Raw genomic sequence first — 23,466 nt, 5'->3', positions numbered from 1 at the left:
AAATCAGGGCATTTTTTAATGGCTGTGCAATTGACTGTTTAAAATTTAAGTTTTAGTCAGTCAAGGGTATAGAATAGTGAACAATTTTTCCATCATTCTAAAAATGTGGGGTGAGACTCCCTTCATTCAAATTGCTTTTTGATGTGAAGTGTGTGAGTTTTGCCTGATCTATCCATAGATGTGTTGCTCTTTGTAGATGCACTGCTTTTATCTTTCTTACAGAGGAGATGACTGTTCAATTCACTTTTAATGCTTGACAGCAGCAAATCTGGTGGTGCTTGCTATTTATCTGTCAGGCACTTATGTTGCAAGCAGTCTGCTGCCTCAGTAAAAATTTACTATTGAATTTATACTTCATTTTAGAATAATCTATATTGACTTTTTCAGGTAACATTTTATCAAAGTTCTTGTTATAAGGTATTAAGTCACTGAAGAATATAATGCAGAAAACCACATTTAATTTAAAATACTTAATTTATAATACATAAATGACAATACAGAGGCTTTTTTAAAATTGATGCTTGATAACATTCTGGAAAGAAACCTGCTTTCTTGTCTTATAACAGACAAGTTATTGTTAGAAGGGTCATGTTCAAAGACATCAAACCCAGTTTCAATCTTGTAGCATGCTGGTTATTATACAATTTTAGGAAAACAATTCACAAAATGCAAAATATTACAGTACAAAAAGAATTAAAGTAATATTTAGTTCTATTTTTTTTTCTTGTTCTATTTTTATGTCAAGGTACTGAGCTAAATAATTGTAGTTATCCTTTCTCCTTACTCCTTTTTTAAAAATATTGGTACAATAATGTGGCATAAGTTAAAAATTTAATTTTTATGAATGTAGAGTTCTGCAGAGTTCAACTATTTAAATTATCTGGCGGCAGTTGACATACTGTATCCCTCCCTTTTTTTCTTTCATAAAAGGGAAATTACTGGGTTGCATTGTAGAGATTCTGTATGAAGTAGAGTTGTACTAGAACAGAGCCATATAAATAGTTTTGAATACTGATTTTTATGTAAAAAGGTCTATTTTGACTGAAAAACCAGTGTGACAAAATTTTTCTTGTGTGTCTTTCTCCTTACCTTTCTTTCTATTCTGTTTTATGTTGTATGTGCTCTAACGGGTTCATCTCTTGACTGATTCCTGAAAATCTATGTAGAAACTGGAAGAAACGTAAATGTTGTTAATACTATTTTTTCTTTTTTCCTTTTTCCAGTTAAGTCAACGTTGCTGCTTCATCAAAGCCCAACGACAGGTCTGTTTCCTACAAAGACATATGGTGACAACCGAAAGGCAAAAGTACATGACAGTCTTTACTGCGCTGCATGTGCCTGGGCATTAGCCCTTGCTTACAGGTGAATAACTTCTAAACGCACGTCTCTGCCGTGTTACATGCTTTCTGTTGTGCGGTTCCCTGGGAATGTTTGAAAGATGAAGCTTTATCAAGAATAGCTTTGTAAACCCATAGAGATGGTACGTGTTTCCAAATCTCAATAAAAATATTTATGTAGCTACTAGGTTAAAAAATACTGCCCTACTTTTGGTTAGTAAACACGCTTTCATATAATTTAATTTGTACCAATATTCTGAAACAGAATGCACGCTATTAAAAATACAGGTTATTGTGGCAGACTGTACTGAAGGAAACCTGCTCATTTTACATGTGAGAGTAAAGGAGAGTAGGAGAGTTCAGAGCAGAAGCAGGCTTGTTGCAGGTAGTAACAATCCGGGTACTTGCAGGGGACCGAATCCTTGAATGCTGGGAAACATTTATTTGGGAAATAATAGTGACTATCATCCTCACTAGGTACAACAGCTGGCCAGTCTCCATTGTTAGCTCTTCTTATTTTCTGTTTCTTCTTTCTTTCTCTTTCTGACCTTAAGAACTATGGGAGAGTTACTTCCATAATAATTTATTCATAATTCGCTCTCCTTTAGGTCAAATGACTATGGAAATTGCTTCTAAGATTTAGTATTCCTTGTTTCCAACCTTGCTATCCCAGCCACCCAGGAAAACAGCGACAGAGGTGATGATAACTCAAATGTGGTGTTTTTGAGGAAGAAGATGGTGTGCAGATATTGAATAATTTGCTCTTTTTAGTGATCAGTGTCTTGTATTGAGGGTAGTGATCGCATCCTTGGACAAAATACTGGTATATCTTACAGAAGCAGAGCCAGAAATGATATGAAGAGCTACTGTTGAAGTAAAGATTATCTACTTAGCAGATAAAAAGTTTTGTGTTTCTTTTTTGTCTCTATTTATTGCTTTAGATTCTATACTTCTGACACTAGTCTGAAGAAACAGTTAATAAAATTGTCTTGTAGGAAATGTTGCCACAAAATGATGCTTTTTGATAGCAAAGATGTACAGGGATCTGTGTTTACTTCTGTAGATGTCATGTGTGAGATCTAACAGGTTTCAAAATTATGAGAAACTAGCAAAAATTATAAGGAAATTAATATTCAGAACGTGTAATTATTACTTTCATTTCTTATATTGAAATCTTTGACTCTTTCTTTGAATTCCTCTCTCTGGTGAAATAAAAGCATTTGAAAATCAAAAAAATAGAAAAAATTTAAAAGGAAGAATGACAGGGGAAGGGGTGATTGTTTTGAATTTTCAGTAACTCGTAGAAGAGAACATGGCATGATGTTGCCTGAGTTATTCAGTCCTTAATTTCCAGCATGTAGAATCATAGAAGATGATATATGAAAATTGTTGCAGGTTGGAGGAAGGGCAAAGTGGCAAGATAAGTAGTTTGTGTTATTTCCAGTTATGCTCAGAACAGGACCCTGAACTTCAGGCGCTGCATAGCGAATTTTCTTTGATGGGCGAAGGTTAATGACTGAAATTAAGTGAATGGCTAAAATCTGAAAAGAGCCAAGAATCAAGACTCATGTGGAAGGCTGCATTATCTGCCACGTGCAGGTTACTGTGCTTGACTCATGCCAGCACCAGTTCACTTTCGTAAAAGCTAAATTTGCTGAGAGCACGTTAAGAAAACACACTGCTCTTGTGAACAGAGGAAAAAAATGTTGTAACATGAAAACTTCAGAGCTTTTACATGTGTTTCTTATTGCTCTTTGGATTTAGCATTAAGTTGAGAATAAATCCTACTGCTTAAAAAAATCTTAACTATTAATTTTGCGTTATCTGGTTTTATTCCCTGTGAGGTTGCTTTTCCCCCCCTTGTTTCAGCTTTGTAATTGAAAACAAGTACGTTTCTTGTATCAAAGATTATTAATTTAAATAGCATGTTTTCTGAATGTGTATCATTTTTGAAGTTATCACTACCTTCTTAATTTTCAGTGTAAGTAGCAGAACCTTAGCATAAACTACCAACATGTTAAATAATGGTGGAAAAGGATATGTTTCGTCTACACTGTAGTTATCTACTTACCTGTAATCAAATTAGTAACAGCTATAAGTGGACTGAAAAATAGCAGTGGGTGTATTATGCTGTTTTGCATATTTGTATCAGAGACGTTGTAAGTTGGAACTATGTAAGAAAACATTATTTTCACCTTGAAAGGCTCAATCAAAAATTGAGAACTGGAAAAGACAGAACATATGAACGCAATGATCAAGGTTGTTTACACAGAATACATTCTTATAGTTGAAATAACTTTGGACTTGGCATTGTTTTTAATATACATTTAGTAATATAGTAATTGTGAGTGTTGTTTGATTTCACAGTATGAAAATACTAAGGCATCTTGAAACACATTTCTGGACTTTCAGAGTACTGAACTTTTGAACTCCTGTATGCACAGCTGTGGTTTTTCAGCATCATCAGGAAAGTGACTGCTTGATTATGAACGGCAGCTATTTTGTAGAGTTAAAGAGAAATTGCCTTTGTGTTTTGGATCTCTCAAAGAACACATAACAATGGCTTGCAATGTTGTAATATCAGCAAGGATTATTTTTTTCTTTGTAAATTTTGAAATAGGAATATTTGTGTAAGTTGCAACATAAACTAAAAACATTTAATTTTTTTTTATTTATCAAGGAAGGATAGGTAGGCCGACAAATATACTGATATAAGTGTGGGCACCACTATACAACGGTGTTAGTTAAATACTTAATATTCCAAAGCACTAATGTGTCCTTTTTTCTGTTTTCCTCCCTAATGCATTTCCAATTTGTTTTATGAGTTATCTCTCTTACCCAGGCGTATTGATGATGACAAGGGAAGAACTCATGAACTGGAGCATTCTGCTATAAAGTGTATGAGAGGAATTCTCTACTGCTATATGCGTCAGGCCGATAAGGTAAAACAGTGTAGCGTGGACACAAGCGCTCACTTAATTCTAAGGGATTAATTAAACCATGAAAACTGACTTCTAAATAGAGATAAAATTCAAAAGGGAAATGCAGTATTACTGTGTGACCGGCCCAGCTAAGAACAGCTGTCTCATTATTGTCAGCGTTGTTTTAGGGTATAGAAGACACGAGCATTTTACAAAGTAAACAGCAGTGTATACTTGACACTTCTTTGGGTTCCTTTTGCAGTTGTTTATCCCATTTAAACATTAGACCATTAGTAATTGGGATATTTTTATGGCTTTTTAGTGCTTAAAGGGAAAGATTTAGAATTTCTTTCAGCTAAGGCTGGAGAGTTTTCTTTGCACTGTTTGTGACCCAAAATAAGGAAACAGAGTAATTTACTTATGTTATAATATGATTGATTTGTTCAGCCTGTAATCCTCTTGTGAGTATACCCTGAATATTATTGAATATTCAGGGCTTCTCCTTATCAAAATTTAGATGTGGTGGATTAATTTTGCATAGTGGTTAGCAATAATTCTACAGGTAGTTAAATATCTATATTCCAGTATTTTAAGTTTCAGGTCACTGACTTTTAACTGTAGTATTAAAAATAATTCTCATGTTACCACATAGATTCCATCACTTCTAAGGAAATGTAAAGTCCGTAGGCATGTGATATCAGTAATAATAATAAGCAAATCAGGTGTATTGCCAGTTGTGTTTCTGCTGACATGGTATTTTTTTCTCAGTTTTCTTAGTTTGTTACATTGTTGTCTCTTATCTTTAATCTTGACCTAAATTGATCTTGTTACGTTTTAGCTGTTTTTCTCTTTGACATGCAGTGGTTTGTTTTGAGGATGATGAGCACGGATATGAATAATGAGCATTAAATTAAAACAGGTGTTATACTGCTGACATACTGGTTGTCATTTTTTGCCTTGGTTACTATAAATGTTTCTCTCTTCCTAGAGTGTAGTAATAAACAGTCTCTGGTACCTAACAAACATAAGTCAAACTGGACTTTATTCTGAGAGACTTTTTATGTGCTGGCCTCATGTAGAGGAAGATATTTTAAAATAATATGAATTATATATGCCTAAGGTGCGACTTGAATAGATGATGCTGCTTGTGACAAAAATTGCAGATAGTATATTCTCTTGCTAATGAACATATGAGTTATGACCTGAAATGTATTGAATGTGTTCATGGTAACTCCACAAAACTGTATTCGCTTTCTTGTTCGTGGGGCACGTGCTATATGTGTGTGTGTGTATATATATATTTAAGCTATCAGCTTTGTTTTCTAGTATCTGTAAACATTTCACTGTACACCTGAATGTCACAAACTGCTCACCAAAACAGATCTTTATTTTCCCATGTGCTCTTTTATACTAGGACTTTTTAGCTCTTGCAGCTTTTCATTTGTTACACGATCTACCTGTGGCAATTTCAGAACACTTTTTTAGATCTATAACCCAGAAGGCTTAAAAATTCTTATTAATAACAATAATAATTTCTTTTTTGTCTTAAAACCTTTGTCGCATTGCCAAATAGTACAACAATAATGATTGAATTTTATGGATCCTGATTCATAAACATTATTAAAACTATACGATCTCCTGGGATCACAGAGGCATGGTAGGATAGCTCAAGGGACTGGAACGCTGTGATGGATGGATACAGGCACTTTAGGACAGGCCAGGAAGGTGAGGAGGGGAGTTGCCCCATACGTGAGAGCATAGCTGGAATTCATGGTACTCTGCTAGGGAAAGGTGGTGAACCAGCTGGGAGCCTATGGGTCAGCTCAATGTACATTTCAGATCTGTGAGTTAAGGTAGGCGTGATATGTTCCGACATGTTTTCTGCTAAGATTTCAGCTCCAGTAAAATGAGGTGGTGTTTCTCCAGAAGATGAGAGTGACTAAGCATCTGTAGCTGTCTATTACAGATTTTTTTCCTACCAAACCCAAAGAGATTAGATAGCTGGGTTGAATATTTGTGTTCTTTAAGTATACGTATACTTTATGTATGAAATAGTTTCTGGTAAGTTTCAGGAACTGTTTTTTACAAGTTTTACATAGTGATCATATCAAGAAATTTTGAAATACCTGAGTTATATAGTGAATTTGTGGTTGCCAAACATATTGAAATTACTGACTTTGATTTTATGTTTTGCCTTTAATTCACCTTTAGGTTCAGCAATTTAAGCAAGACCCCAAACCATCTGCATGTCTTCATTCTGTTTTCAGTGCACACACTGGAGATGAGGTCTTCTCCCATGAGGAATATGGTCACCTTCAGGTAAAATATGCATGTGTGTGTAAATGAAAGTTTGGATGATTTTAAGTAACATTATTGTTGTCTCCATTCTTTCATTATGCAGCTGTCTCAGTTTGTTTAGATTTGTGTTAGATGTGTTGTACCTCGTAAAATTGAGATTCCTTCTGTGTTTTTTGTTGGAAAAGACAGACTGTTTTGAAATGTAACTGGTGGTATGTTTTAGTTAGAAGGTGCTGAAATAACAGATTTGTGGAGGCAGGTGGTTGTTTGTTTATGAAGTTGCTTCTTTTTGAGATCAACAGATGGCTGTCAGTAAATAATCCTGGCAAAAAAAAAGTTTAAATAGTCAGTAAAGTGAAAGATTTAGTGTAATCTTACATTGAATATTGTATTTTTTGTTAATGTTCCCAGCTTAATTTTCCGTAAGTCTGAGCAATTTTCATTCATAGTAAAGATTTAATGTACTCTGTCAACAGCTTTGTCTAGTTACAAATTGTTGGTCACTATTTTGTGTAGCAGCTCCTAGTCAGTTTCATTGTGTAATTGATTGTTTTATTGTCTTTCCTGTTCCAAAGTGTTGATTTACTCTTTTTTTTTTTTCCTTCTCTTTACTTTCAGACTTTTTTTGCATTCCATAACTCTGCGTACTCTTTTAGTTCAGAAATTGCTAGTGAAATTATTCAGAAGTGACAGTAGGTTGATAATTATTTAATTTCATGGTGACAGCATCACTTAAATAGTTTGTACAGTAAATGTGTTGGATTCAGGAAATGTATGTTCTGAGAAAAATGATTTGTGGAGTTATCGTAAGTTAGCATTTTGGACTTCCGTGTGAAGCTTCCTGAAAATATACAGCTTTTATCTGCAGGAGGAGACAATAATTTTGGGACGTGGGGAGCACTGTGTGATAGTTCTGGTTTTTGTGGCAACTCAACCCTTACCATGAACATGAGCGCACATTCCCTTCTGTCATCATCAAATCTCAAAAAATAGAGGGTTTTCATCTCTGTGGGGAACAACAGAAAACAGAGTAACTGAGGTGGTTCAGTTGGGAACAATGGAATATATTACATAGCTGGTCTGCCGTTATTGCTGTACTTGGTGCTTTTCAGAATGTACTAAGAAACTGGAATCAGTGGTCTTTAAATCTTTTGGAATTTTTAGAATTTGGACTTCATTCTTAATCTGCTGTGTTTCAGATAAATTTTCAGTTCTAGATGGTTTATCTAAATTTCATATGCTGAGATTGTGGTTTTATAGCTCATTGAAGCGAGTTGTGTTAAACCTACTTTCTATATTGAAGTTGTGCAAATTCTCAGTTATACTAGAATTCTGTGTAACAAAAACTGTTTTCTTTGATTCATTAATAAATTGACACGATGCTCATCTGTACGGCTGCTGAAGGTGATTACTTTTAATAAGAAATGCTACATACAGCTACAGAGGAAGGCAGTTTTTCCCAAATATAATTATATCTGAATGTTGTAATTATACTTCTATCAGTTGATAATGCTTAAAATTACAGTTAGGGATAGAGTGATTTGCTTTTTAGATGTCCTGTGCATTTTCAATATGCTACTTGCCTTTGCGGTGCGCTCCTTGCTAATAAATTGTCATATGTGGAAATGTGAAACAGCTTGTGACTAAAGTGATTGCTTATGGGTCTAAGCAGTATACCTAAGCAAAAACATTTTAATATCATAGTTTCAAATAATTTAAAAAATGATACTGCAGCAGAAGTTGTAGAGGACAATGCTTGGTCTTTGCATTTCTTCCTATTGATTGTTTCCACATCATTACATCTAGGATATTGGTAGATTAGGGTAATATTTTTGAAGAACCAAAACTGTTATAGTGGGACCATCTTTGTTAGTAATATCATATTTAGCTTGTTTGTTTATGTGACTCCAATAAACATAAGATTAATTATAGTTTCCTTTCTGTCTTTAATTACTTCAGATAAATGCTGTGTCTTTATTTCTCCTCTATTTGGTTGAGATGATCTCTTCGGGGCTGCAGATTATCTACAACACAGATGAGGTACAAATCAATTTCTGATGTTAAAACACATGCTTTATTAAGTTGCTTTGTTTTTTTTCCTTGGCTTTATATTTTATTTAATTATAAACTGTAAAATAATTGTTCTGGAAATACACTGCAGATATTTTCTTCTAATAGAAGTCAGAAAAGATAAATGGAATTAATGGATAGTGAAATAGTAGGTAATAAAGTGTTAGATATGCAAAGATTGAATATCACATGACATTGAAAACTTTTATAGTTCCCCGCTATTTCTGAAAGGTGCAAGGTCAAGAATTAAAAGGTCTGTTAGGACAGTTAACTTCTTGTTATGTTGCTCTCACTTTTCACCGTATTTCAAACTGTCAGTCAGTGCATTCTGTCCAGTGGAATTTCAATATAATACATAACAGGATTAATTTTCTGGAAAGCTGAAGGACTTTCTTTGAATACGTATGAACCTATGGGTATTAAGAGGTTTTGCTGTATCTTTACTTGAAAATAAAACAATTTTATATCATGGTAAGAGATGTTTGTAGGATCATTAACTGTTCTGTAAATAAGATAATAATAGCCACCATGGCCTTCGCTCGAGGACAAGTCATGTCAGGACAACCTGCTGTCTTGCTCTAAAATGAGGTTATGTTTTGAGATAGGAATGGAAAGCACAGATATTATTTTTTTTTTTCCAGTTTTCTTAATCTGGATTTGTTTAAATTTACTTGTGTCTGTTTAATAGTTGCTGCTGTATTGCCTTAAAAAGTTTAAATGCTCTTATAGTACTACCATTTTTTAAAAAGGGAGATTTTTCCAGTAATAGTGTATTTGCATTATATTTCTAAAGTGTACGTCTTCATTAATGTTCTTTGGTTAGATAATGAGAAAACTAAGTGTTGCAACTTGTCTCCTTTCTTGCTTACTTAGATCATAGGTCTATATGATTTTCTCTGAATTGCCTTTATGTCTGTGAGGAGGCAAATGTATATAATTATGTATTTACTTATCTTGACTTATAATTTATGTTGTCCTCCAGATGTTTGCATTTATTTACACGATCTGCAGAAAAAGTGCACGTGTACAGACTCTCTAGTCAGTGGATATTCTCTACTTCAATGTCAGGATGTAGTTTTCATTGCAACCGTATGCTAGAAATCTGTGGACTATGGAAATTTAAATTTAAGATTATTTTACCACGACCTGTACATTCTGTTAGTCTCTGTATAGCTTCAACAATTGCATATATTCTCAGATCTCATTAATGCCGCATAATTATGGTATTTCCAAGTTTTCCTGTGTGTCTACATAATATTCAGCATTGGCAGCACTGTGGATGTGGCAATCTGCTACCCAAACATCAAGTTGGATATTTCTTTCCAATGATATTATTGCATGATGTATTTAGTCTCTCTCCTTTCATAGAGAGAGGGTTTGAACCAGCGCTAGCACAGTGGAAGGTGCTGGCAGATGTGTGATATTTGGCAAGCTGTCCACATGAATATGTTTGTTCACAGAACTCTTGGCTTTGGAGGCAATGGTCGTATACCAGGCTGCTTGATGTTAGGCATGGCAGCTGTCAGTGAGTTACCCTCTGGTTGCATCTGTTTGCACTTGAAAAATTAATTTAATCGCATCTTTGCATCCATAACAAAGCGAACAGTATGTGATTGTGCAAGTGAATGAATCTGAGAGTGGTTATCTACACATAAACCAGAGGAACACTAGTATATGTGGTCATCCATGCTGCATGAGTATTCTTTATTACACTTTGCTCTCCACATGCTTGACTTCTGGATAACTACCATAACACACGCAATCCATAATTTCTGTAAGGTCTTTAGCATTGACTTGGTTATACATTTACACGACCATGATGTGAATGATTGCTCTCTGAAGATTTTGGTTTGCAACCAGTTATCTGTTGCCTTTTTTCTGTAAATCTGCTATTTGGAAATCCTTAGTAAATATCATAAAATATCTGCAATTGACCATTTTTTTCTTGTGTTCTGAACATCATCACTGGTAAGGTTATATATTTCCATGTGGTGCTCTTTGCTTCTTCATTTAGCTGGTGCATTTAAATTTCAGTTAATGATAGAGATAGGAGAAGCTGCGCTCTTAATCACTGGCTCTTCTAGCTTCATTCAGAGAAAGCTCATTTTAATACAACCAAATGTTAAATTATGGGGATAAATAATACTGGGTATATCTAAAGAGTGGGACGGGCTGTTTCCTTGAAAGTACTAGCTATGAAAAGATTATGTGTACAGATAATTGTACATGAGGACCCCACAGTGAAATTTTAGCAGAGACATAATATATAGAGATGCAAGTAAGTGTAGAAATGTATATATCACTGGTGGACTGGTATTAGCATAAATAGTGTATCTGAAATAGTAACTTTTTAAGATTTAAAAAAAAATGGAGAGAAGGTGGCAAAATAGAGGTATGCAGGTAAATTAAAACGGAAGCAAATACCTTTCAGTAAAAGAATTTGGTTTTTATCTCATAGCTCTTGTAAAAAATTTTAAAAAATCACTTGACTGTAGTAAACTGGCTCCTCCTCTGTAGTTCCCCAATACGGTTGGCAAAATTCTCTTTTCTCACAGAATCCCACAGAATAATTTGGGTGGGAGGGGGTGAAAGCCCCGCTTTGATGGACAAACCGGTGTAAATCTTGTGTTTGTGATTAAATTTCAAAGAGTCCACAGATTAGAACTTACAGGAAGTGAACTGTAAACTTTATCGTTGATTTAACTTTGCTACAGTTGAACAACTCCAAATATCTCTTTCAATAGTGTGAATGAGGAAAAACTATCTGCCTGAGTCTCCAACTATACTTAAATACAACTTAAATACCTGAAAATACCATTTAATACTTTAGTATTATTGAAATATGTTGATCCAAGAGGAAATTTTAATTATAATAAATTGGTTCAGGGTTTTATTTGTGTTTATGAAGGGGTATGTTTGAATCTGCATAGGTATGTGTTATCTGGAGCTAATATAATTAAACTTTGGCATATCAATTATCTTCAAATGAATTAAGAAACAGCACCAAGATTTCTGTGTCCTAATCTTGTAGTGCTCTCTGATGTTGTTTTTAGGACAAATATTTTTAAAAGATCAAAATGCCACCTTTTTGGAGCTCTTCAAATACGTGTCTTGAATATGAAATAATTTTTATCCCCATCTTTGTAGGAACTTTTGCATAAATCACATAATCACTTAATTTGAGACAGCTGTTAATATTTTGTGATTAAAAACTGGTTTTAAATAGAGTATTTGAACTTGGGAACATCATTCTCTGGGGGGGAAAAAGGATAGAAGGCACAATTTTGATCGCTGAGGAAAAACAACATTTTCTTTTTGAAAAAATGAACAAAAGAAAATATGTTTTCATTTTCCTTCAGTCACTTTTCCTTCTTTCTTTCCTATAGGTGTCCTTCATTCAAAATCTTGTGTTTTGCGTGGAAAGAGCCTATCGTGTACCAGATTTTGGTGTCTGGGAAAGAGGAAGTAAATACAACAACGGCAGTCCAGAGCTGCATTCAAGGTAGGTCAGTGAATGTAGCTCTTTCAGTCAAAACAAGTAAATGTGATATGAGTAAAAAGAATCCATGGGGTGACTTAAAAATAATAATGCATTAAATACTGTTTGAACTAAATTAAGGTTCTCTAAAGACTGAGGGATGTATTTTGGGAAAATGTGAAGCATAATTTCATCATCATATGCATGCTGAAATAACCACATAGATGCTTAGCTATTTGAGGATTCAAATTCCAATAATTATGTGCAGCTGCGTGCATATAATTCTGAAAATTGTGTTTGTAACAGTTCAGACTCTTGAGGCATGTGCAGCAGATTGGATCCACTAATATATTTAGGAATATCCTGATTTAAGAAGGTGTTGAATCATGAGTCTAGGTTTTCTCATCTCCACCATGCTGGGAGGAAGATGCTGGACACTGTGGAGGATAGCCTAGTGCACAGGTTTTTTTCCAGGTTCTTCAGATGCTACAAGTAACTGGATGATCTGATCCTTGTCCCATGAGACAGTTAGAAATGTTCTTAACGTTTTAATGTTAGAGTGGTCCAGTTCACTTCAGTGGAATTGTTTGCATGCTGTCTATCTTGAAGGATCAAATCTATAATCTGACAACTTGCTTTTTCTAGCATTACTACTGTTTTCTTCACTTTTTGACTTCTGAGGTTTTATTAATCATAAAAATAGCTACAGCTTGGATATTTTAGGATTTTTTAAATATCATTGATCATGGTGATTATCATGGGCTTGCAAATAATACACGTTTCTTCCAGTCTTTGATGTTTCCAGATGACTCTCTGTGTTCTCATTTCAGAATGAAATATTTTCTTAGTTCAAATACAGGCATGTATTTTGACCTATAGATATATGTCTTTGCTGCAAAACAATTTAGATATGGTTTTTTTCACGCGTTTGTAGAGCTTTAGTACTAGTAGGAGAACTGAAAACTCCAAGTTGTTATATAATCTGCTTTATTAGTTTGGGGTTTTTTTCTTCCTCCTATGTCTGTAAAGTTGTCAAATGCCAGACTACATGAGCGTTCACTTAAAGAATCATATACTTCCTTCCACGTTTCACTTTGTTCGAATTCGCAAAAGGAACACTGAAACTCCTGTGTCTCCTGTTGTTTGCAGCATTCTGGTTATTCAGTATGTGAATTTCCTCCAGGGAAAACTGAACATGTTTTAACCAGATGGAAATGGGCATGTTGTCTTGTCTTAATCGAGACTGACATTTATAGGTTGGTTTTTCTAAGGGTGAAGTTTTATGAGATGGACTGAGCCAATCTAACAGATCATTGAGCTGTCACAAAAGGAAGTACAGAGCTTGGTCCTAATTTAAGAAGTAGACTTTGGCCATCAGAAACAGGTATTGCCCCTATTTATCTTTTCTTGTGTGCGTGTTGATACTCTGCTTCATTGTAGGAAGCAAGTAGACAATTTTCCTTGTTCTCATATGTCGGAAATAATGGAAGAGGAACATGCATTGAAAGATGTATTTAGATATTATTGAGGAAAGCACTGGGTGCGCTAAAATATTTTCTATACTTCGTTGTACTCCTGTTGTAGTGTATCTACCTAAGAGAGCTCAAAAAAAAAAATTCAAGAAGTTATTATAATTAATCGGGGCTAGTCACGAAAGATGTATGTATGTCTTCAGTGATTATGGACTCCAAATCAGTCACTTAAGTTTCAGTATTAAGTGTGCTGTACTCCTGGCCCTTAAAACTCACGCTGTAAACACACTACATACAGTGTGTGTTTGCTTTCAGAATTAGGTCTTTCATTGAAAGAGGCTTTCTTTTTAAAGAAGATATTATATAATATGAAGTCTATGAATAGTAATGCAAATTATGGCCCATGATAGAAGATGTAGATATTTTAAGTCTTGGTACTCTGTTTTAGTCCGCTTCTAATAAATGATAAATAGTGAAACACTCTGTGGACCAGGTCTTCATTGATGTATGCAAATTGATGTCTTTTACTGGCTCAAAGGCAAGATTTGTAACAGCTTTTATTAAAGTGCGATCCCCTTTTCATATGGCTGAACTTCTGAAAAATTAATTTGTCCTGTAAGCATTTGATCAAGCTGTTCTCCAAGCATCTGCTCAGTACCTCTGCAAAATGTCTTTGACATCTCCCATATGTGCTGCGAGAATAATGAAGTTGCCGAAGTGCAGTATCTTCATATTCCAAATCCAAGACTGTAGAGCCTCAATCTTGCTCTTCTCTGTAGTGTAGGTATTATATTGCTGTAGTGCTGTCCTTCCTTGTTCTATTTTGTTTTGTCTAGTTATGAAATTATTATTATTGTTATGGGATTGTTTTTTGTTATGTTGTTTGTTTTTTGTCTTTAACATCACAGAATGGCAGGGTTGGAAGGGACCTCTGGAGATCATCTAGGCCAACCCCCTGCCAGAGCAGGGTCACCTAGAGCAGTTTGTACAGGATCGCGTCCAGGCGGGGTTTGAATGTCTCCAGAGACGGAAACTCCCCCACCTCTCTGGGCAGCCTGTGCCAGTGCTCTGCCACCCTCAAAGGAAAGAAGTTCCTCCTTATGTTGAGGTGGAACTTCCTATATTCAAGTTTGTGCCCATTACCCCTTGTCCTGTCACTGGGCACCACTGAAAAGAGCCTGGCCCCATCCTCCTGACACCCACTCTTTCAGTATTTATAAGCGTTGATAAGATCCCCCCTCAGTCATCTTTTTTCCAGACTGAAGAGACCCAAATCCCTCAGCCTTTCTTCGTAAGAGAGATGTTCCAGTTCCCTAATCATCTTTATAGCCCTTTGCTGCACCCTCTCCATTGTGTGCTGTACCCTCCTCCATCCTTCTTGGGTGGAGGCAAGAAACTGTGAATGGGAGGAGGATTAAGGATTTATATGCTTTAAAGCGTGTTTTGCTAAGAATATGCAAATTTTAGTGTTTGCCCTAAAGTATTTTACTGAGAGGGTAAATCTAACAATTAAAAGTTACCGGCAATTATGAGTGATGTTTAGGTGAATTTAGTAATGTGCTTTTAGCAAGCTGGAAGTATAATTTCTCTAGGTTAGTCTCAGCTTCCCCTGCCCCAAATATGGATCAAGGTCAAACGTTACCCGTAGTATTATGATTGCAATACTGCTCTTGATAATTCGTGACAAATCACAATAATCGTCAACTACAGTAAGGTCTCTGGATTGCACCAGCGGTGGTTCAGTATGGACATTAAGAAGAAACCTTTTCACTTGAAGCGCAGTGAAGCACCAGAGCAGGATACTCAAAATAAGTTACGGAATCTCCATCCTTGGAGGTTTTTGAGACTTGTCTAGATGAGGCTATGGTTTACTTGAATTGGTCTTGGTTATCATATATGGCTTCAAGTAAGATTTCACGTTGGACGAGACAAGCTCCATGTGTCCCTTCCAACCAATTACTTTATAAGCCTGGAAAACTTTCATTTGCAAGTAATATTTGTGAGAGTACTGAAGTCTCTAGGGGCTTTGAATAACTAGAGGTAGAAAAATACTTATCAATTACAGTAAGTATTCTTATTGTAGAATAATGACTGAGTATGTAAAATAGAAATTATTTCAAGGAAGGAATCCAAATTTGTTTTCAGTTCTTTTCAAGCAGTATCCTCCTATTTTGTAGATAGAGTGGGTAGTTTTACATTATCTGAATACCAGCGGTTTGTTGCTGTTGAACAGCTTACTTTACCTTTTGTCAGTAACTTTTTTTCCTGCTCTGAAAATACCTGACTGTTGGTAGTAGAAGTGTTATTTGGAAGGGAAAAGAAGAATATAAGATTTGAACATATGATACAGATTTCAGTGCGTGGGACTTCTCTGATTTTCATTTTCTTTGTATGCAGTTTGATAAGAATACTTAACTTCTGTGAAAAGTTCTGTTCTGAGTCTTCACACCAATTTTTTTGATCAATTGCTAGGTGATAATTAAAATAGAGCGATTGTTAGAACAATTATGTTTTTGTTGAGATATTTGAAACAAAGCCAGAAGAATAATTATATTCACAACACTATTGAGTTCACTTTATTCCTTCATCCCATTCTTTAGTACCAAAAGCTTTCATGAACAGAAGATACCGAAACTGAGGGATTTCACCACTGTTTGATGGCAGCTGCTCAGAGCAGAACTTAGTTAACCTAATCAGCTTTCTCTTGTTGAACCAATTAGAATTAAATCCTATGAGAACTATTTCTGGCAGTGTTTCAGAAAGAAGGATGGAGGCTTATGAACCTGTTGGTAATAGTTAAAAAGAATGATAGAGTCTGAAATCAGTGTCTAAAGTACTTCTAATATCAAACCAACCCAGGTAAAACAGTACTTAAAGTAAATAAATTCTCTAACTCTGCACTGCATTTTTTTCATTATTTTCTGTGTAATTGTGGTCAGCTCCCTTCTTTAAAAGTTAGTAAACATTTGAAATTTTATATGAATAAATAGTATAAAACAGTAAGGTAAGGTATTTACAGTAAGATAAAAAGTTTGCTCTGATCCCAAAATCCTGCATGGAGTACAGGAGAATTAAAGCAGAGTCCCTGTTTGCAGTTTTCCCATAATTTGGTTGCTATGTGGTGTTTGCCTGGAAAGTGGAGTTGTTTGTCAATACTATCACAAATCCTCGTACACAGAAGTTTGGGGATTGTTTGTGATTATTTTCTGAATATTTTTTCTAACTCAGTGTTGCTTCATTAATTATTTTTATAGACAAAATATCCAGGGCTGTCTTTTTGGGAAAGTACATATTGCTAACTGTTGTTAATTTTGCTGTTTCCCTGCAAGTGGAGTGTGGCCCTCGGACTCTTAAGGATGCTTTAGTTTTTCACAGTCATGACTGTCACTGTGCCAACATTGTTCTCATGTTATCTGGGCACATGGATCCTCTGACAAACTATTTTATTTTTTTTTTCTGTTTCTTGTTTGGCAGTACTGTGTAATTTTTACCCCAAACGAAAGATTGCAAGAAAAAGAAAAGTCTGGTTGGCTGAGTGGATGATCAGTTTTAGAGAAAAAAGGATATAAACTTTTAACTCCTTTTTTGACTTTTTTTTTAAGAGAGTGTTTCAAGGAATTGCCATGCTAATAAATAAACAAACTATTAAATTAATTGGTATATTCTGTTTTTCCCAGATTTTCCCAGTTCTTAAAACTTCCAATTTTTAAAGCATCTATATAGAGCAGTGTAGATGTTTATGAGAATTCGTTTTTTGTTTTGCCTGTGTTAGTTTGGTTTTGTTTTTCTCCAAATTTGTGTATTGTGCCCAGTAGGAAAAAAAACACGGCAGCTGCATCTAGGTGGTTGTTAGATGAGGAGAGTGTCAACAACTTCCTCTACCTTATAGGAAAGGCTTTATGGAAAGATGAACCGCTCAGTTCTTCTTTCCAACGATTTTTATCTTGCTGCAGTTGGAGGCTTTCTTCCTGCCGTGTTGATCAATGTCCTCGTACTATGTTCTGTCACTTTTGTTTACCCTTGCGGTCTTTTTTTAACTCTGAATCTTTTGTCATGTCAGTTTGATTCATTCTGCTTTTTCCTTTTTCAGTCTTTTGATATATGTCTTCAGATTTGTTAACTTTTAAAGATAACAAGGTAGACATCTAAACTTTCCTCTTAGTCTCTGTCTTCCTTTTCTATTGTCTCATTTGTCATCTTTTTTTGACTACAAATGTTTCAAATTGATTGTAATCTACTTGGAAAGCAGTGCTCCTACCTAAAGGAATGGGCAGTTAGGGAGAAAGATGAAACTTGATTCTGAAGGAGGAACTTCAAAACGGGGACAGTCATTTAGGGATAGCAGGTGAGGTGTCAATGGAGGCAATAAATCACTGCTGTAGTTTACATAGAAATGATGCAGAGACAGATAACAGCGTTTTGGTCAGAGGCATTGTAGTTAAGTGGAGACAAAGGCATAATTTTAAGATTTAGTTTTGTGAGTAAAGTTGGAAGAATTACACTAGGCTTTGTTTTACTGGGTCCTCTGAATCTGTTTCACCAGATCACCTAAGAGACTATAAAATGTGTTAGTTTTATCACCTAGACTTCTGTAGTATTTCTAGTTCCTATACTTTTATGTCAGCACTTGGTAAGCAATGCAAAGTCCTTTCCCTACTTTGAATGCTCATGTTCAATAGCAGAACTGTCATAAACCTGGCAGCGTTATGTATTATGTTTTTAAACTCTAACCCTGTTGGGAACTAGCTCATTTAATATTTTACTTTTTGATGCCCTGTGACCTTAACATCTAAAATTTTGGAAGTGGTGTGCAAAAATTCAGCATTTTATGTGTTTGTTGATGCTTTAACTCCTTATTGTAGTTGAATGGACACGTGTGAAGTTGGCCTATCTATAATTATGTATTCTTTAAAACAATATTTCAAAACTCTCCCCTCTGTCATACTTCAGATTTCATATAAACCTCTCAAAGGCATGTAGAGTTGTATTAGCTTATCTTGAGCTTTTCTTTAAAAAAAAAAAAAAATCATCAAAAGTGTGTATGTGCATTGAGGTGGGAATGCTGCTTATCTTTTTTTTTTTTTTTTTTTAAATACAAGGAAAGTCAAAGCTAAATTTTATTAATAAAATGGCCTTGCAAAAGTCTTTGTGTGTATATGTGTATATTTTTATATGTACTGTATAATTTTCATAGTAATAAACTATATTATATTATTTAAAAATTATCATATATCATTATATTGATATACATTATATTGATAATATACATATGTTATCATTGGTAGTGATTTTAATAGATATGACTAGTGCTTAATGTCTTTAAACATGAACTTGAAAACTTGAAAGCTTATTGGTAGTATTTCTGGGTCTTATTTTCTTTGTGATGGATACTAGTCATGGAGTAAGTGAAATAGAAATAAAGATGTTTCACTATATGGTTGACATCAGAAAATCCTCCCTTTCTGAATCCAGATTGATGAATTCTTTCACTACATCAAAGGCTAGTCAGAAGTCAGTCTTCTAAAGTTTATTGGTTGAGAGCTGGGTTGAAAAATTGTGCTGAAATAAATCCTCTGTTAATAGACTATTAGCAAGACCTTGAAATCCATAATGCCAGATGTCTAGTAGCAAGGTGAGAGCACAAGTGCTTTTTCCAGATGGTCTTTGACATTTGAAGACAAATAAAAATGCTGAAAAGTATTATAAAAAAAAACAAACAGCACAACAAAAACGACCCACCACCAAAAAACCCCAAATTTGCTACTTCATCGTTTTATTAACCTAAAGGCTAAGCACAAAATTCAAATTAAGAAAATATCAAAGCTCTGAAAGCCGTCTAACATTTTAAATATTGGTCTGGGCTTGCATTATGATACCTCTGGTTTATTGTTGTTTTCTTTTTTCCTCAGTTCTGTGGGGCTGGCAAAAGCAGCTTTAGAAGCAATTAATGGTTTCAATCTCTTTGGAAAACAGGTAATAAAAATGTTTGTTTTCTCTCCTTTTTTTTAGCAGTAATGACTTGCACTATGGATCAGAGGTTATTTAGGATAATTAGAAATATATAGCACAGTTTGTTAGATTGCAGCTTTAAAAAACATTAGTTTGCAAACTGATTGCTCCTGTTTCAGGTAGAGAATTTGTCTGATAAAATCATTAGTGCCCTTACTATCAAGAATTACTTTTTTTCTAAAAACAAAAATAAAAAAATCAAAATGATTGCAGCTTATTCTGAAAAAGGACTTGGTTGCCAAAAAATTTTTTCTTTTAGAATTGTATCTGTTGATCATAATACATTATACCTCTACCTACAAGCATTACCTTACTTCTGTCTTGTTCCTTCATGTGGCTTTTGATCAAGGCTTTAAACAAACTAATTGTACATAATCCCACTTTTTTGGCTTTTAATTTAAATTTGTTGCACAGCGGTAAAATCTTTTTCCATCCTTTCAGATGGCTTGGATCAATGAAGAAAGCAAGCCTTTTCTTAGATTTTTCTCTCTAACTTGTATTCCCCTTGTATGGGCATCTTTTTTTTTTTTTTAGGTGTTATACCTACAGTAGCCTATAGTGAAAATAAAAGAATACTCTTCCAAATTAATGATCTAGAAAATTTACAAATGGAAGAGATACATCATTGTCAAGCTATTGGTGTTGTTAATGAATGGAAATGAAGGGTAAGAGTGCAGCTAAAAAGAAGGTTGGATAGCATCAGGTGTGTGTAGAAAGAGTTATGAAACTTGCTTGGAAGGGAGGACAGGTTGGTCACCAAGTGGTGAGCTCAGGACACTAAGTAAACCCTTCCTTATTGCGCTGTTTTCTTGGAATCTCAGCCTTTTTGACTTGTAACTCATGGACCTTGCTCGCATGCCCAAATGGCTGTATTTCATACAAAGTAAACATTAATTGATGAAACGTGCTTTACCTCTTCTTAGGGTTGAGTAACACTCAAAACTTATTTTTAAGAAATGACACACATATACCTGAATAGCTTATTTTTATACTTAAGTATGTTTTCCTGCAGTTAGGCAATATATGATCCTTTTGAGTTTTAATACTTTTGTAATTGTCACCTTGACTTGAAGTAATATTTATATATTTTTTTGACTGAAGTTTCCCCTATATTCTTGCTGGCTTCAAGATAGCAATTGTATTATTATTTTTTTTCTCTTTCTGTAATACCTGTGCTCTCCTGTTTGTCTTGTAAGTCAGATGGAGCTGACTTTCAGATTGTGATACTTATCTGTTTCAAATGTTTGACTTTAAGAAACTTGGTTAAATGCAGTCATTTTCCACAGAGAAAATAATACAAAGGAGAGAAGATACAAATGGTAAAATGGTAGATGGTGAATAAGGGGAATTCTCAGATGCTCTTTGTGTGAGCTAATGAGTATAAGCTAGGTCAACTGTAAAAGTGTGACTAGGAGACAGTCCAAATTACGTTCCAAGTTTCTCTCTGTACTGCTTGATTTATTAGAACATCCTGAGTTATTTGTGTTTCCATTTTTCTATTGGTAAAATGGAAGATATGGATCGGAAGAGTCATATAAAATAATTATTAGCACTATTGGACAAAAAGTTCTTACTTATTGTTTATTCACATAAAAACAGCTGTTAAAATAAACATCTTAGAGCTATTCAGATGTCTGTGAAAAATATAAGTTACAGTTTGTTTTAAATAGTCAGCAACTGCTGTAGAAGTATGATCTATTGAACAATCTTATCTATTGATGAAAAGCTGTGCCACTTACTATTATTAGACCCTTCTTTGTCTTATGGCATAAACCAGGAGATGTTCCTAAACAAGGATTTCTGACACTAGGCTTAGGCATCTGTTCCCATTTTTGTGGGTATCTTTTCATGTAGGTTTTTTTGGTGTTTGTTTGGCTGTTTTTTGCATCTCTATATTTGTGCTATTACAGTAGTACAATAGACTTGTTCTGTTTAGTATCCACACCTCAGGAATTATTGATGGCTGTTTGCTGATGCATGGAGAAGTAGGAAAGTGCCCTTTATACATACACAAATACAGTGTTCCAAAAAGACTTAGCCATTTGGTCTAGTTTGGGTTTACTCTACATATGTTTTAAAAGCTGCTGTTACACGTTAAGAACTAGGAGCTAGTAAGGACCTTAAATAATGATCAGACATTATAAACACATTGTCAGTTTTTCAGGAAAAAAACCCAAACAAACCCAAAAATGTTTATCTACAATCTTCACCTTCCCAAAAGCCTCGAGCACCAGTAAATGTGTCTGCTGTTTTGGTTTTTTTTTTTTTCAAATGACTTTTTTAAACTGAATTCTAAAATGGATGAATAAATTGCTGAAGCAAAACCAGTTTAAATGCTTTGAGAGTTTATTTCCAAGATACTTAGCATAAAGAGAAACCATTATGACCTTCAGTCTGCGGCAGAGTTTGCCTTTGTGCTTAGCTCCAGCTGTGTTCCAATAGCTTTGAGAAATCCTGCTGAGCCCCTCAAGAGGAACTTGCGTGCACCTGCAACTGCGCTCCTGCAACCTGCAGAAATCATTGCTGGGCACAGCAGCCTGCTCAGCCTTGCCATGCAGATTTTTCCACTCGCATTGTGGACGCTGGAAGAGACTAATAAATACAAATACGTAGTATCGTGGCTGCGCTCTCACACGTGCATGTGTGGGATATATATCTTTGAGTGTATCATGATAGGCCAGTTTCCCTTGTGCATTCATGAGTGCACCCAGAGAAGGCCAAATAAAGGTCACTTATTGTTGATATTCACATTAAACTGTTCCTTCCCTTCATCCACAAGTTCTAAAAAACATCAAACAAGAATACATATCTGTAAGAAACTAGACTACTTTTAGTTCTGTAACAAAGCACTAATATTCAAATACTTTTAATGCATCCTTTGCTATACTTTCTAGGTGCCGGGTACAATAAGGAACAATTACAAATTGAAAAATGATTGTCTTCTTGTTTAATCTGAATGTGACATGCTTTAGTGTAAAAAGGAGATCATACATGGTTTTTAAACGCTGTTCATTTTCATCTCCATCATACTAGAAGTATTTCGTAAAAAGTGGGAGTTATAACCATGAGAATATAGTCAAGCTGTAATCATAGCGTTCCCTCAGTAAAAGATTTATTTACACATTGAGAAGAGAATTTCTAATATAACAGATTAAGTTACTTAATTTCTCATTATTTTGATTTATATCCTGTGCTAAATTTCTTAAATTTGTTCCCAATGTATTGCATATCTCTGAAACAATAGTTATAAATCTACATGAAGTAGTTAATATGTATGACGTTGGCATAAGAATTCTCTTATAATCCTTAACTGTGCATTGTCCGTAGCAAGATCCTGAAATCACTGCGTTGTCCTAAGTTCTGCTGAAGTTTGTATGGGAGAACTGTGAAAGTGGGCCTGATTGATTGATTTTATTTTCCATTTAGGATGCAGTGTGAACTGATTCTGTTTCAGTTTATGTTTTTACTTAATCACTTTAGAATCATCACTACTAAAAGGACTGTAAATTATTTTATCTTTTTGTGGGCTTGATGTGGTTAACCCAAACCTCTGATTTCAGAGTATCACAGAGTATAAATAGCTTAGAATTTGTACCATTAATGTATGAATTCCATTTTAGCTACAATACCTTTTAGAAAAAATTACGTATCAGCAAAAAAACTACATAAGAGGATGTGCGTTTACTGGCAATGTGAGTTAATGGACTAATGAATTAAGTGCATGGTGCATTTGTGTATGCACTGAAATGGGACTGCCAGCGACAAGATGAACACCATTTCAAGTCTGACCTAGTCATAGTGTACTCAATTGTTTGTATATGAGCTGCATGTCCTATATTAGTTTGTGGAAAAAATTATATGTTAAAAAAAAAATCAAGCCT

General features: G+C 34.7%; 1 protein-coding gene across 6 annotated transcripts in view; it reads left to right on the top strand.

The window, feature by feature from the left end:
- Positions 1–23,466, top strand: part of PHKB (phosphorylase kinase regulatory subunit beta) — an 83,178-nt gene that overhangs the window by 10,181 nt on the left and 49,531 nt on the right. For all 6 annotated transcript variants that reach the window (XM_063334431.1, XM_063334432.1, XM_063334435.1 and 3 more), the window contains 6 exons: positions 1,224–1,362; positions 4,180–4,279; positions 6,470–6,577; positions 8,516–8,596; positions 12,013–12,128; positions 19,486–19,549. In XM_063334431.1, the coding sequence (XP_063190501.1) occupies positions 1,224–1,362; positions 4,180–4,279; positions 6,470–6,577; positions 8,516–8,596; positions 12,013–12,128; positions 19,486–19,549 (608 nt within the window). The remainder of the gene's footprint in view (positions 1–1,223; positions 1,363–4,179; positions 4,280–6,469; positions 6,578–8,515; positions 8,597–12,012; positions 12,129–19,485; positions 19,550–23,466) is intronic.

This window comes from Chroicocephalus ridibundus, chromosome 4 (assembly GCF_963924245.1).
Source record: "Chroicocephalus ridibundus chromosome 4, bChrRid1.1, whole genome shotgun sequence".
Classification (NCBI taxonomy): Eukaryota; Metazoa; Chordata; class Aves; order Charadriiformes; family Laridae; genus Chroicocephalus; species Chroicocephalus ridibundus.
Note: the sequence above shows the minus strand (reverse complement) of the source record. Positions and strands in the feature narration are given on the sequence as shown.